This window comes from Oncorhynchus clarkii, chromosome 30 (assembly GCF_045791955.1).
Source record: "Oncorhynchus clarkii lewisi isolate Uvic-CL-2024 chromosome 30, UVic_Ocla_1.0, whole genome shotgun sequence".
In the NCBI taxonomy this organism is placed as follows: Eukaryota; Metazoa; Chordata; class Actinopteri; order Salmoniformes; family Salmonidae; genus Oncorhynchus; species Oncorhynchus clarkii.
Genome location: NC_092176.1, coordinates 15906462 through 15922331, shown reverse-complemented (window position 1 = coordinate 15922331; position 15870 = coordinate 15906462). Strand labels below are relative to the sequence as shown.

General features: G+C 41.1%; 1 protein-coding gene across 2 annotated transcripts in view; it reads left to right on the top strand.

Annotated features, from left to right (window-relative positions):
- Positions 1-13991, top strand: part of LOC139389591 (multivesicular body subunit 12B-like) — a 35960-nt gene extending 21969 nt beyond the window's left edge. Inside the window, exons 8-10 of one of the 2 annotated variants that reach the window (XM_071136424.1) lie at positions 9154-9209; positions 9639-9698; positions 13013-13991. In XM_071136424.1, the coding sequence (XP_070992525.1) occupies positions 9154-9209; positions 9639-9698; positions 13013-13087 (191 nt within the window). In that variant the 3' untranslated portion in view covers positions 13088-13991. The remainder of the gene's footprint in view (positions 1-9153; positions 9210-9638; positions 9699-13012) is intronic. The other variant, XM_071136425.1, reaches the window with a different exon arrangement.
- The last annotated feature ends 1879 nt before the right edge of the window (positions 13992-15870 follow it).

Here is a 15870-nt window from a genome sequence, read left to right as displayed (position 1 = left end):
GCCTGCTTTCTTGATTAAACCCTCCGTCACTTCCCAACAAAACAAAAACCCAACACAAAAAAAAAAAGAATGAGAGGGGAGGAGAGGCAACATGTCTGGGAAATCTGTCATCTTCAGTCACTTTATGTGGAGATGTGATGTGCAGGCGCTTTGACATTTATAACCAGATTATTAAAAACTAATTCATATAGATTTTTCAAGCTTCTCTCACTTGACAGTTCAAGCTCATTTTGACAGAGACGAAGTTTTCACAACAGCCCCAACCTTTTGTTTATTTCACCTGTATCTCTTTGATCCAAGGCAAGTTTCTTTGCCAATTATTTCCTATACTTTTGACAGGGGAGCAAGTTATTCCTGGTGCATGTAATTATAATGAAATGTGCATTTATGAAATGTATTGGATTGTAACAAAATGCATCTTCAAAGGTGTTTAGCCTTCAAACTCAACTCTGGACCTCGAAGCCAGTTCCATTGCATTTTGTTTCATTGTTCCCCTCTAATCAGGGACTGATTTAGACCTGGGACACCTGGTGTGTGCAATTAATTATCAGGTAGAACAGAAAACCAGCAGGCCCCGGACCTCGTAGTGTAAGAGTTGAATACCCCTGGTATATAGTATTCTATTAATTTACATAATTAGAAGTACTGTTTTCTTTCCCTTTACTTCACTATATAGCATAAAAAGATGGTGTTTTGAATGGAGTTCATGTACTATTTGCTTTATTGTGTATCCATTGAACAGCATGTCATATTTAGCAGACATCCTAGTGATAAAAAGTAATACATTAACATATCTATTGCATTAATCAAAAAATCCTGACATTGGCCCAGATATAATGTAATATGGAGTGCAATTATTTCCCAATCCATTAAAAGAAGTTCAATTAACAGACGGGAGACAGTTCATCCATTGGAAGAGAAAGAAAAAAGGAATATTCAAAATTAACTTGGGTTTGCAAAATACCATGGCAGAAGGATGACAATGATTTTTGATTTTCCGGAACGATATTAGAATCCTTATTAAACTTTGTGCATCTGGAAAATGCAATGGGGCTTTCCAATTAAAGCGCCACTTTACGCTGTTTAATAATACCCTCATAATATTTTAGCTTATGAAATGACAGGTGAGTTGGTGTATGAATAAAACATAAAGCCCCATAATAAGAGACAGAAAAAAAAGGAGACAGTTGTTGGGGGGCTTTTAAATGCTCAACGTAATTTGCATATATTAATCTCCTCTTTTCAGCCTTATCAAGCATTCCACTGTATTTGAAGTTAAAATAGTCGTGACAGGCAGGGGTCTACGCTTCGTTTTTCCAAGGATTTATTACTTGTATAATTCCGGATCTTTAATAAGCCAATATGACTGATCCTATGGGTTTTGTGGAATTCAGTTAATTGTTCCAGATGGTGCTCACTGATTATACAAAATTACTTTCTTTCTCCTTTTTTTCTCCAACTACACCATTTTTTTGATTGACTAACATTGAGAAAAAAGATTATTTTTGGCCCAGCACTTTCATTAAGAGGCTTCTCATAAGGTTTCAAACAAAAGTTCCATCTTATCTCTCTCTCTCTGTGGTGCTGGGCTTGCAGGCTAGCCTCTGCAGAGGGAGGAGTTCAGCTCTGCTAATCTCCAACTGTAATCTCAACACACTATGATGTATCTCCACAGCCTCTGCACCAGTGTGGTTATGTTTTATAACAACAACATTCTTTAGGCTGAGGGATTAAAAAACAACCTCCGCCTAGTGACACAAATGTCATCGGCATGTTTCTATTATTCAATGGCCTTGTGGCACCTCTGGTGGGTCATTAAAACACTAACCAGGGTGGTGTTTTCCTCTCCTGTAAGGCATCCATCCAAAGGATCCTGGATCAAGTAAATTGAGCCAAATGAATCTTGCATGGATATTTAATGGGGGGAGGTATTGGGCAGATTTACTGCTGTGTTTTAATTTAGATGGTACAAGATTTAAAGTATGCAATTCCTGTACAATAAAACAATTCTAAATGTCTGAAACAAAGCCAAAGGGTTCGGCTTGCATCAAGGCATGAAAAACTGTGAAGTTTCTTCTCTGAAAACCCATTAATGATTTATTCTTATGGTCAGTGTGGAGAGAGAAGCAAGAGAGTGCTTAAGCATGCTTACGCACACAGTGAACATCCCCAAAAGATGGTGATCATTTTACCATTTATGTTATCAGTATCTTGAATATTACAACTATTTTCTTTTGTCAACACATTTTTACCTAGATAGTTAATACAAATGGTTTCTGTTTTGATAATCTGCTAATTTCAAAAGGCCATAAATTGAAGCATATTGAAATATATTTACAAACAAAATATATGAATGCAATGTTTCAGAACCCCATTAATAAGTGACTTTGAATAGCTTTGCATTTGCAGACCAGACTGGACTCACATCCCTCATTGCTCTCTATTCTTCCCTGGAATAAAAGCAGGGCTCCATTATTCTCAGTGGCCAGACATGGAGACCATCAATGGATGGCCTGTCACAGCTCCCTCATTCCCTCCATGTACAGCAGGGTTTGTTATCACACATCTAATTAGAACTTGGTAAAAAATATTTCCCCCAAATCCAGTCATTAAATATAGTTTAAGGAGATTTATGGACAAATATGCCTTAAAGATCTTTTAATGGCTCTGCTGACTTGTTAAGTTTGTAATTAATGATCTCATAATACATACCGTAGTGTGATGTAAAAAGCACATTGAGATTCTGGAAATGAAGTAGTTTTGGAAAAGGGCATCTGGGGCTCCCAGAAGCTATATTAAATAGTTCTGCTCAGACTGGTTCTCTAAGAGGACCTATGAAGTATGCTTTAGAAATGTTAAAACAATCGCCCTTTTTACAAAGATGGAGTCATTATGTTTGTGAGCATAGCAAAGAGCCTGATTAAGAAATTGTTCCCATATGAATGGATGAAAATCAGTAAGTCTCTTTTTAGGTGAACCATACACTCACTTATTGTAACATTTCAACTGAATCAATTGTTTTGTCTCTCCAACTTGAAACACTATAGGCCTACTCACCAACATACAGTTTACTGACCTACAGTCTTAGAAAAAAGGGTTCTAAAAAGGGATCTTCAGCTGTCCCCATAAGAGAACCATTTTTGGTTCCAGGTAGAACCCTTTTTGGTTCTATGTAGAACTCTTTTTGGTTCCGGGTATAATAATTTTGAGTTCCATATAGATCCCTCTGTGGAAAAGGATTCTACATGGAACCAAAAGGGGTTCTTCAAAGGGTTCTCCTATGGGGACAGCTGTAGAATGCTTTTAGGTTCTAGACATCACCTTTTTTTCTAAGGGTGTACACGTTGATGTGTACAAACATGCCTCAATGTGTCAACCTATCCGAAAGGCCTTAACTAATAACCGTTGCTTGTTTCACCAGGAGAGTAATGGTGTGTTTATTAGCATAATTAATGACAAATGGCGTCGCGGCATTGGTGGATTGGTTTAGGCGGATGATGAATTGGTTAAGGCCCAGCTTAGTGGCTGCCAAGGAAGCCTCTCTGGCTGTCATCCCTCCTGCTTCCGCCCTGGCACAGCTCATTACTCACCATGTGAGGTGCCACTTTACATTGCCTGGTACTGTGAGCATCGAAAACTTAATAACGCCACCCACAACCTCGCAGGACTTGCTGCTCTGCCCACAGTCCAGAGGGCAAGGAGCTCAGAGAGTGATAGGAGCTGGGGGGAGCAGGGCAGCATGGGGACCATCCCTTACCATAGTGTACAGCTGCTTTGATCACAACGGATCACACGTCCCTCTCTGATCCTCTTCAGAAGGCACATGGCCATGTGACACTCTCACCAGTATTCTGGAGTGTTCCTAGTTAGTTTTTGTTGGGGCTCACCACATCCCTTGCATCATTACAGGTTAGTTTGCCCACAGAACTGCTAATTAAGAGGGGATTTGTGTAATTGTGCCTTCTGCTGTGTCCCATCCTGCGCATGCAATTTACTGTCAGCCCTCTGCCAGATTTAACACTTGTCCAGAGAGGCGTACCCCATTCATACACAGATTCTGCTGCACATTTACCAGCAACCACAGCTGGGGCTCAATGTTGGTGCCACTGTTAAGTCTTTAAAGACAATGCACTGCTTATCAAGTTCTGATGTTTATTCAATTCCCAGACTTGTGCTAAGTGATCATCGTGGTTAGCCTACATTGGAGTTTTGAAACTTTGAAAGGGACATTTGACTATGTTTACTTTGCAATTACAGAGCACAATACAAATAGCATAATCTTTCTTTAACTAGGCAAGTCAGTTAAGAAGAAATTCTTAGCACAATATGTAGCACAATACAAATAGCATGTAGCACAATACAAATAGCATGTAGCACAATGCAAATAGCATGTAGCACAATACAAATAGCATGTAGCACAATACAAATAGCATGTAGCACAATACAAATAGCATGTAGCACAATACGAATAGTATGTAGCACAATACAAATAGCATGTAGCACAATACAAATAGTGTGTAGCACAATACAAACAGCATGTAGCACAATACAAATAGCATGTAGCACAATACAAATAGCATGTAGCACAATACAAATAGCATATAGCACAATACAAATAGTATGTAGCACAATACAAATAGCATTTTACAAATAGAATTTGCGACCAGATAAGTTCTCTATGCATGATTGATCATTATGATATAGCCGCCCTTTTATAGAATTGTAGGTGTCTGTTGTATCATCATATGCATTTAATGTCCATAACAGAGAGACAAAAATATGGGCCCTCAAATAGAAGAAATGATGTGAAATTAGACTGTGGAGCTCCAAATATCCACTGTTGTGCCGTAGTGTTTGTGGCCAACTCACTGTAGGTGTGCCCACTTTCTGGAAGACTGATGGACCAGCGCCCGACTGGGACTGCCTCCTGGCTCCCAACCCAGAACTGGATTTCAAGGGCTGCTTGTCACACAGATGGAAAAAATAACTCTACTCCCTCCTTGCTAAATACTCCTCCGCTTTCCCTCCTCTCGTTCTCTGTGTAAACCTGGGTGTTTAGCAGCCCCACTACTGCCCCTGAGGAGTCTACAGAGACACCCATATAATCCACCGGTACAAATAATTAGCTGCACTGAGAATCATGCCCTCCAAGCTATCTGGGACTAGTAGTGTGTTTTAAAACCATTTAAATCACTCTTTTCAGTATAGGTGTTGGCATTTTACAATTGTCTCCATTTCATAAATATTGTTTTGGCATCTATTTTTGGTGACTGCATCAATCTAACTAGGGTTACCGTGCTACATTAGTAAGTGTATAGAGTCCAATGTCCAAAATGAACCTGTTGTAAAATATATCCTGAATATCAGATGAATAACGTCTCAATTGTAATGCTTGTGAAAAAGGATATGAATAAAGATAATATATTCAGTTGTCATCCCCAGCAACCCTTTTTTCATTTGCTGTAATCATTAAAAGTAACACTTTTTTGCTTTTCTATGGGACATTTTCAGAATCTTCATAGGTCTCCCCCCCCCCCCCCCCAAACTCCCATTCTGTCTGGAGGAATTTTTAAAAAGATAGGGGGAAAAGAATGGAAATCATAGAGCCACAGTCATTAAAATAATCTGAAAATAGCAACGCGCGATCATCTGTTCTCATAGCACGGGTCAGGAGCTCTGACACCTCCTGTCAGGGTAGGGGGCAATTTGTATTCTCTCTCATTAGGCAATTTGACTAATGACCTGCCGCGGCTGCAGAGCTACTGAGGGACCCTGTGCCTCGTGCCCTCTCTCCTACAGCAGCCTGAGAAAACAGCCTCTATTGGAATGGCACAGATGGTATGCCCGGGCGACAAAATAAACTACAATCTGTCTCAGAGATGCTGTCAGGACTGGCCACTATTTCTCATGTCAGTGTCTGGTCGGGGTGAGGGCTGTGAATGGGCAGAAGAGGTCCTCCTCTTCTTGATCTATGTGGATCCAAACTCCATTTACCTTAAATGAGGCAGAGACACTGGCAAGGAACCTAGAATAAAGTATTTGGAGTTGGACACTGGTGTGGTTGTGCACAAAGTTTATATTGTAAAAATATATATATATAGTAGATGCATCAATCCTCAAGGCGCAATAAACAGTTAATATCATGTCTTTACAGGGAAGTGCTTAGATGGAAACTGGAAACTCCCGTAATAACTTTTCAAAACTGAGTCTGTGATAGATTTTGGCCAACGGGAACGGTTCAGTCTGGTTCTTTTTTTATCTTCAGATTTCTCATACTCGGCTCCCGCTGTCCCCTCACTGTATCTCAGTAGAAGTACCACCGTCTTAGTCACAGTAACCCAAACATTACTGATTCATATGGTTACTTTAAAAATAGATAGGCATGTAAGACTGTATTAGAGTAAATATTCAGTACTTTCCCAGCTGATCCTGGAGTCAGTTTGATTCACCTGAGTAATTATAGTGGACACAGATCAGTGCAGGTATGTTGAATTAGTGAAGCATGAATGAAAAGTTGTTTCACATTCTTTCATTGTTAATTAAGAGTTGTGGTTCAGGTAATGGGAGGTATGCTCAATCACCCACACAGTCCTCAATCAGTCAATGTCTGAGCATTACCCTGTATAAATGTGTGTGTGTGTGTGTGTGTGTGTGTGTGTGTGTGTGTGTACGCGCGTGTGTGTGTGTGCATGTGTCTGTGTGCATGTGTCTGTGTGCGTTATAGTCCTGTGTACGGGTCATAGCGGGACTGAAGCTGTAGTCCACAGTGACAGCGCGTCCAACTACAGAACTGTGAGGGATTGGTGCTCTGCGCAGCAGATGAGGGAGCCCATCCCGTCCTGAAACAGCCATTCGTCTGCGCCCAGGGGCTGGAGATGACAATGCAGCCATTCCTCATCTCACCTGATAGAGCCATTAATAAGCCAGTGATCCACTCTGGGCCCGTGCTGACTCCGTTCTTTACACTACCATCAGTCAGGCCACAGGGCCCTTACTCGCTAACACCACCATCATCATCATTGTTGTTATCGTCATGATCACCATCATAACCATCATCATATTCATTAGGGAGTCATAATTAGAGCACATGTATGGACTCTGATTTGATAGAAAAATACCAAATACACAATCACTCTACAACGCGCACATTTTTACTACACCATTTACACACATATAGATTGGACCACATGACCAATGGTCAAATATTTGTTTTCCTCACACAAATTGCTGGAACTTGATTCATTGCTCAGACAGACTCTAGCCCTGGCCATTTGAGTAGGTAGTGAATGCTTTAGACTGGGAGTGTTTCAACCAGGAGATTGGACTAACATTACTTCAGCACTTTCCACTACTGTAGGTACGTGTGCCTGGTAAAGTAGCAATTTCTCGCCCAGTAAAATCGGCTCCAAGTTCCTCCGTTGGTCTGGGTGTGAGATGGACCCTCCAGTATGGATGGTGGGGGGATACTAAGTGAGATCTGATTTAAAATGTAATCCTTGAACAACAAAGAAGCACCCCAGCCTTCAGCTCTAGATTAATCTGTCTGTTACACACAGATCCATCAACAGGGTGCAATCTGCACTTCCCATTGCTGGGTATTGATTCTAATATATTCCCCCGCCCGCCTACCTCTTTGCTCCCGGTGACACAGTAGCACATGTTTATTCACTTGTTTTTATGGGCTTAAACAAGCCATCATATCCACCCAATCACCCAGCCCTGCTGCTGCAGATAGCCCTTCAGCTAGCACTGCTGCTAAATAGTCCTCCTCTGAGCGGGTCGAAGCACACATGCCAGGGCTGGCTTTAGGGTGATGGTAAATGGAGGCCAAAGGCTATTCTCTCATCCGCCCTAACTCATAGTGCAGATTTACAGTAGTGGTTTGTAATGGTGATGGTGGGTTTTAGGTAGGGGTGATATTCAATGTATTTTCCTCAGAGCTCTGTAGTCATTACATTATGTGAGGTCACGGGTAGATTACAAAGACCTCATTGTAGCAGTAAAAATCACATTTATGGGTGGAAAGTACAGTATAATGGATCCCTACTGTTGAGGTACACAAAAAGGCAGTCATAAGTGTCAGAATGAAGGAACGTTCAGATGCCATTGTTTGAAATACTGTTATTAAGTTATATTCTCCACAGACTAATATCAGATCCAAAACAGTGACTCATGAAAAGCATTTGGTTACATTTATTTCTGAGTTCCTTTTCCTGTGCCAGCAGGCTGATGGACTATGGGTAAAATAACACCAGTTGGAAGGTTGGCCTCTTGATATTTGTGGCCCTTCAGAGAGAAAGAGAGAGAGAGAGAGAGAGAGGGGAGCTAGAAGTTGTGTGCTTCGTGATTTGGTGTAGCCGAGCAGCGGCAGTTAGTCACCACCTCTCGTCTGGAAAGGAACGAGAGCCTTTGTGTCCCCTGTCACCCTGCGTTAATTTGGGCCCTAATGTATTTTATAAACAAAGGGCTGCTCTCTAGCCTGACAGTAGTGACACTCTGATTCCTTTGCAGGCTGCGTACAGTATGGGGTTGCACCATTAATAATCAACTGGCAGCCATCACACCATTTTAACCATGATCATTATGATAAAGGGCATACACTTAATTACAGGCCTGCTTAATTATAGCTCTGTTGAAGCTCGTTTGTTTGGTCAAATGCTAATTACACTACCACGCTCTTGGCAAGTCCTCATTTCAATCCACTTTTTGCCTGCCAAACACTGTGGCTTATTTTCATGCAAATCAGTATCCGGTGAATGTTTTGTCTCACTTCTTTCCCCTTTTTCTGCGCGAGTGTCTTTGTTTTGGAGTGGAACATCTCTCTGACAAGACAGAATCAGGAATAATCAAGAGTAATTAAAGAGGAGTCGGGCTGGCGAGGGTTTTGGGGGAAGGAGGGAAGGGGGTGGGTGGAGGTACTCAAGTACAGTGGCGAATAAAAAACCTTTCATCTTCAAGCTATTGAGGAAGGGTTGGGTGGGAGGGGGGTTGAGGGAGGCTGGTCTTCAATTCTTATTTTTTTTACACTTAGCCAGGATGAGATACTCAGTATGAAGATTATGGAATGATTGGTTTTGTATGAAATGTATGAAACGTGTTGTCATGTTTTTATTCTTTAATGTTTCCACTCAACATTTTATTTTCTCTTTTCAGCAATGGATGATGTGCCCTTCACAATCTCTGAGAAATTTCCAAGAACCCCTGAAGAAGTGAGTGTTTACACAAAGCTTTTGAATTATGCTAACTAAAAAGCCTTTTTCTTTTCATCGCCTCTAATTTGTTAAATTGTGAGGTACAAAGTGCTCTCTACACGTAGCTTTTATCCAACCACTTTTCAATTGAGGACATACTGTATGTAGCCTGTATTCTTCCTTCTCCAGGATCTGATCCCCAGTCAGTGCTACACAGCTTCCTGCACTCTCCTCTCTTCTCTTCCAGTGTAGACTGAGTGATGAATGCATGCAGCCAGACAGAGCTGGCTCAATGCAGTCCATTTGGCTGGCTGGCGGCGGCTGTCACTATATCACCTTTTGTATTGAAACAGAGAGGGAGAGGATTAAAGATTTTAAGCATGCTTACTTAGCCATGTGCCTAACGCTGTGTTTCTTGTTTTCTTCTCTCTCTGCTTTTGATTTCAGATGCAGCGAGTCAATTTAATGGGCATTACGATCAAATCCTTGGCAGAGATCGAGGAGGAAGTGAGTAGGGGCTGCAACGCTCGGCTGCCACTGACACCGTTGGCCCAGAATGCAAAGCAAACATTCTTGGGGGTTGTAATTAAGTGTCTGAGACGGGCAAGGCCCTTTTGGCTCCACTAAACCCAGATTGAATTAAAGCCCGCCCAGACTGGGCCTGGTCAGCCACTCTCTCTGAGAACTGACTAGTCTCACTTTGTCCTGCACAAAAACCCTCTGGATTCCATTTGGTGTTCTTTTCTTTTTTGGTGGTCTTCTCACTATTGAAACTGATTGCCAGTATGATACACATACTGCATGTGTTTGGTTTCAATTAGCCTTACTTGATCTTTCTTACCCAATGAGACAGCCAGCATACAGACAGTAGAGATACACGTTCATGCAGAGTAAATGAAAAGAATACAGACAGTGTATTATTACAGAGCTACCCTACAGGCATTCCTGGTAAGAAAAAAATGAGAAAAGTGTGTGTGTGTGTGTGCATGCATATGTTCTTGTGCTTGTGTGAGTGTGCATGTGTGTGTGTTCTCACACAGTTATTGTGTGTGCATGAAGGAGAGTGAACCCCTCCCCCTCTCTCTCATAAGCACGATATCTGGGTATCAGAACTGCCAGGAAGTGACAGACCACTGTAAAAGAACAGGTGCTGTTGGGTTTGAGATGTGTTACAGAGCAAACACTCCCTCATCAAACTGGGTGTCTGTTCTGCTCCCTGGCTCTGTATACTGTCACATAGTATAGAAATCACACAGTCGCCATCTTGTCATCTGGTCTCTGAGAATGGAGCTCATTGTCATTGTCAGCTCAGGTACTAATATTATGTGTGTGTGTGTGTGTGTGTGTGTGTGTGTGTGTGTGTGTGTGTGTGTGTGTGTGTGTGTGTGTGTGTGTGTGTGTGTGTGTGTGTGTGTGGCCACTGCGGTCTGCTGATGGAGACAGCCTGGCAGCTCGTCCCGTAGGCTAGCTCTCCTCTCCTCTCAGTTAGTGTGATTAGCAGCAGGACACATGGCGAGCTGAGCCGTGGAGGGGAAGGGAAGAGCGCTAGGAATCATTAATTACCGCAGCGGTAGCTGGAACTGATGAAGTAAATGTGAGATAGTGTAACACGCAGGATTTAGTGAAGTGGACGACAGCACAAGATTAATGGTGGGGCCAGGCTGATGGGGATGAAGTCACAGCTTAGCTTGATAATTAGTTTCCAAGAGGAAACATCCCTCACCATTGTGTTATTTTTACTTCTCTCCTTTCGCATTATTATGCCACTACAATATCTCTAGAGATGGGAAATGAATATCGTATTTCAGTTTGATATTACACATGCCAAATATATATTCAGGGCTTTTGGAGTGCTTATTTTTTTGTAAAAAAATTTAAATAAAAAATAATTTCATTTTAGGCTCTAAAATGTAGATACTGGTTTTCTGTTCTAGTTTGAAGGTTGAAGCCAAAATATGTAGTCACTGAGCACCCCCTAGTTACTACATAGTAACACCTGCTCATATATGTACAGATATTTACAGTTATCAAAAGCTAAGTAGTATTTGTAATATGCACTAGATCTTTTTTTTCAGTGTATCAAATCCAATACCACTATGAATAAATAGTGCAGTATTCAGTGCAGCCTTTAAAATATGCAGTCACACAAACAGGCCGTTCTTGTTCATGGTGAGTGGTGTTCAGTTGTCCAGCAGAGGTCACTGTCAGAGTACACTGGAGGAGTTCATTTTCTCTCTTCAGGGCGAAGAAAGATTATTATTGTAAAGGACATTCTAACTGACTGATACATTTTTTAAAAGACATACATAAAAGAGAGGTGGCATTTGACATGTGCACGTGTAATTGAGGAAAACTGTTGTAATCATATACAGTGTTACAGATAAGAACGTTTCCTAACAGGCATCACTTAAGCCATACTTCTCAGATGATGTTGGTTCCAGCAATTAGGCATTCTTTTCATTTCCCAAATGATTCGCAAAACTTGTGGAGATTATAATTGCTTTTATCCACGCATATCTAATTTGTATCTTTTTAAGTGTTAATTAGTAAGCGATTTGAGCTGACGTCTTTATGTACTTTGCACTGCTAGAAAATGTTTGTTTTTGGCGGCTGGCTAATGATTTTCAGAGTTAGCTTGTGAGAGTGTGTCTGTTAGTGTGGACGTCTTTTCATATGTGTGTTTGAATCTGACAGACATTTTCATTTGCACCTATGGACGTGTGTGTGTTTCAGCAGTAAACTGTGTGTGTGACTGGGTGCATGTAGTGTGTAAGAGACAGAGAGAGACAGACAGAGAGAGAAGGAGAGAAGAGAGAGGAGAGAAAAGAGAGAGAGAGCTCCAAATAGAGGTGGAATTAATGAAGACAACATGTCACATATTTTTAGCAGTGGAGCAGGGACAGGAAATGAAGCTCTGTTCATCTGGGTGATTGCCGCCCATGTTCTTGTGTGTCACTGTCCTGTCAGCCCGCGTGTAAAAGTGGCAGACAGTGATACATGCTCTCCCTGATAACACCCCATTCCCCCATCCATCATCCACACACAGGCTCAGACTTACATATATTTGTTTATTTATTTTGCCAGGTGTCGTGGTTGAATCTCATCATAACTAACCCTCTTGTGGCATGTGACTCGTAACTTATAGTTTCCTGAAAGACAGAGGGGTGTTGGTTGGAGATCCCCAATAAATCCATTGTGCTTAGTTGGGATCTTTGAGTATAGATATAAAAACGCATTTGATGATCTTGCAGCATCACCTAGTGCAGTGATTCAGTATTGCAGATCAGAGTGTATTGGAGTGATGAGTTGGTATGTGCTTGCTTGTTTTAGTAAAATTGCAATAGTAAAAGTTGATACGTGGTACTACTCTTTCAACAATGACTTGAAATATATATTTGACCACAACATCACAATTGATTTGAATTGCTCTCCTTCATTGCAATGTTTTTTTTATATTTGTTTGTGACCAAAGGATATATTATTTTATCCATTGAGAAAGCCAAGAAGAACTGTGCATTAGATGCATGTATCTGGGAGATGGATGGTGTGAAGAAAATTCATAAGCACTGTGGTTTTATAAACGTATTATACATTCTCAATTTATTCCACAAGGGGACAGTATTTGCACACATTTCTCCTTTCAGCTTTCTTCATACTCAAACCCATACCCGGCTTGTAATCTTGAAGGCATAATGATCTGCTACTGAAAGAGCTACTTGTACAAACCTCAATGCTGTTGGTGAAGAAGTGTTTTCATATACAAACAGTTTGTACAGGATATACTGTATTTTAAATCCCTTTCTACTTCTATCCTGTGGCAGTACGAGTACAACTTCAGCACGGAGCACAGCATCGGCACTTCCCTGCCTCCCAGGCCCACCCAGAGCCAGTACTGAGAGAGCCTTTGAGTGAGGAACGCTCTCGAGGAACAGGGACAGAGTAAAAGACTACAGCACCTTCACAAATGGTCTCTCATTCCACAACAACGAAGCACTTACTGGAATGATGTCTCTGATGTCCAGTTTAGAGTCCACATTCACAGTAGTCCATCATATCAGAAGTTAAACAGGTTTGTAATCTATCTCAAATTAACGGCTAACAGAAATCTCACAAACAGGATGTGAAGTTAGTAACATAAAATTCCAAGTATCATAATATTGGAGGTAACTATTCTAAATGTTGTTAATTGTGCATTTGTAATCTCTCCATAGCTCGGTATGTTTCAGAGTTATGGTCAAATGTTTGTATTTGTTATCATAACAATACTGTGCAAACTCCGCTTAACGCTCATTTAATTGTTTGTGCTCACTTATTGCTTGCGTGACAAGAGCCACAGTAACCAAATGACCTCATATGTTGTAAAGCTATCAGAAAATGTATTTTTAATTCTGTAGCACATCTCCAAATACGTTGATACCTTTTCCAGTTTTTATTTAGGAAAATATTTAATGTTGAGTTAGTACAGGGTCTCCCAAAACTCTGTCCAGGGGTCCCCAAGGGGGGCACGTTTTGGTTTTTACCGTAGGACTACACAGCTGATTCAAATAATCAACTAATCATCAAGCTTTGATCATTTTAATTAATTGTGTAGTGTTAGTGTTTCCCAGCACGTTTTGGTTTTTACCCTAAGGGGTCCTGGGAAACACTAAGTTTAGTACAATCAAATAGGCTATACACATGTTAAATTGATATGATTGTTGAATTGTTTTAAATCTATTGTTATTGAGTATATTATTGTATTATTCAGTTATGTAATGTATAAGAATGAATAAACACCTTATAAATCTCATGACCACTGAATCTCATGTCTCCCTTTTGGTTGTCAGAGTAACATGTAGGATTGAGGCTGTGTAGCAGTGACTGAGACTTCAGAGAATAAATGGGAGGCTGCCTCACTGCTCTGCTCTGCTCCCACTGACAGACAGACAGATCCAGTCAAGTAGTCAGTTCTCCTTGAAGGTGTATGAAGAACACTTGTTTCAGCAAGCACACACATCCATCACAGAGTCAGTTCATCATGAGCACTTTGCAGTAAGAATGAGCAAAGCTTCATGACATCAGAGCTACCACTTCAGAGCCCCCCCCCCACCCCCCACATTCCAGACCCTATTATAATGTTATCAAAAATACGCCCCCCTCCCCTCCCCCCATAACATGTTCTGTCTCTTTACATTAATGTAATTTAACAACTACTGAAATGTGTCATTCTGAAGAAATTGAGATATCAGAATCTATTTGCTAATCTCTGCAGATTTAATTAGTTTCTGAAATTACATGAATCTAATGACTTGCTTCTTTAATTAGACTTGCTTGTTACCTTTATGAATTTATGATTTCTGTGTAAGCAGTGTTAATATAATTTCTACCTAAACTCCTAATGGATTTTAGTATTCCCAGGTGTTTAGCGGTGTGTGCAACAGATGACAATCCTCTGTGTTGTGGCTGTCTGTCTCCTGTTCGGCGGTTTGAACCTGACCAATAGAGTTGACTCAGGAACACTCTGCTGAGAACCGTTGTTGCATGTTGTGGTTGTTGTTGTTCATGAAGGTGACACCCATCACCCTACATCAGTGAAGCCCTAAAGTACACTGACAGCCCGAGACAGAACCTTCACGCACCTCCCCAATGAACTACACACAACTACACTTCATGCACACTCATATGTTTTACTCCAGAAGTAAGCAGGGGGTAGGTCTTAATGCCACCACATTGCTCTCTTCACAGTTTGAGAAGCTCTCTATACAGTTTGGGAGAAGGCAGGATGAGCACTGTATGGAGCAGTGGTAATGATAAGGGTATGTGCTCCCTTATAAAGGTTTGCTATTAGCCTGCCACGGTATCTGTTGTATCATACCCTGGTCAGCATTAAACCCATTTTAACCTGATCCATCAGGTTAAAATCCAGATTTTGGCAAACAACATGAGTGACTGTGGACTTTTTTCTTGCCACCTTTAAAAGGAGCCTATTGTTCTCTAATTGTTCATGGATGGAAAGGTAATAATTGTAACATAGATCCAAGCAGACCAGAATAGAAACACAGCAGGTCATATGTGATATTTCCTGCTGAATTTGTACCCTTAGACTGTGGTTGCCCATGTCACTTGGGCAATTTTGTGGGCGTATTGCTGGTGAGCTTGGGAGTGTGGCTGGCCTAGCCCAGCAGATTGCCTCAGAATGGGCCCTCCATCAGAACCACAGCTCCTTCAAAAGCCATGCCCAGCGCCCTTTCAAAAAGCTGCCTCATATGGTTTTACTTTTCGCTCGGCTCCACTTTATCATATTGAAAAATAATAATGATATGCAGAAACCACACTGTAAAATCAAAAAGGAATAGGCCTTCATTTTGTCCCTGTTTTGTGTAAACTCATGCTGTAATTAAAAGGGTAGAGGCTTGCACATGTGTCTTTAGTGGAGAGGTTTTGGGTTGTTGTGTATTTAAGCACATTTAAGCATATATTGTGGATCTATTTAAAGGCATCTCTTTGTAACTCCCCTGCTATGCCTGTCACTGCTATATACCACAGTTGTCATGGTGATATCTTCTTTTCAGCTACAATACATGTGAGATTTGACTGATTAAACTAATTCTGGATCAGCACTTCAAAGCTCCGCCCTCTGAGAGTCAGGCCAGATGCACCATAGTCATTTTTAACCTCACACCCAAGACTTTGGCACGGA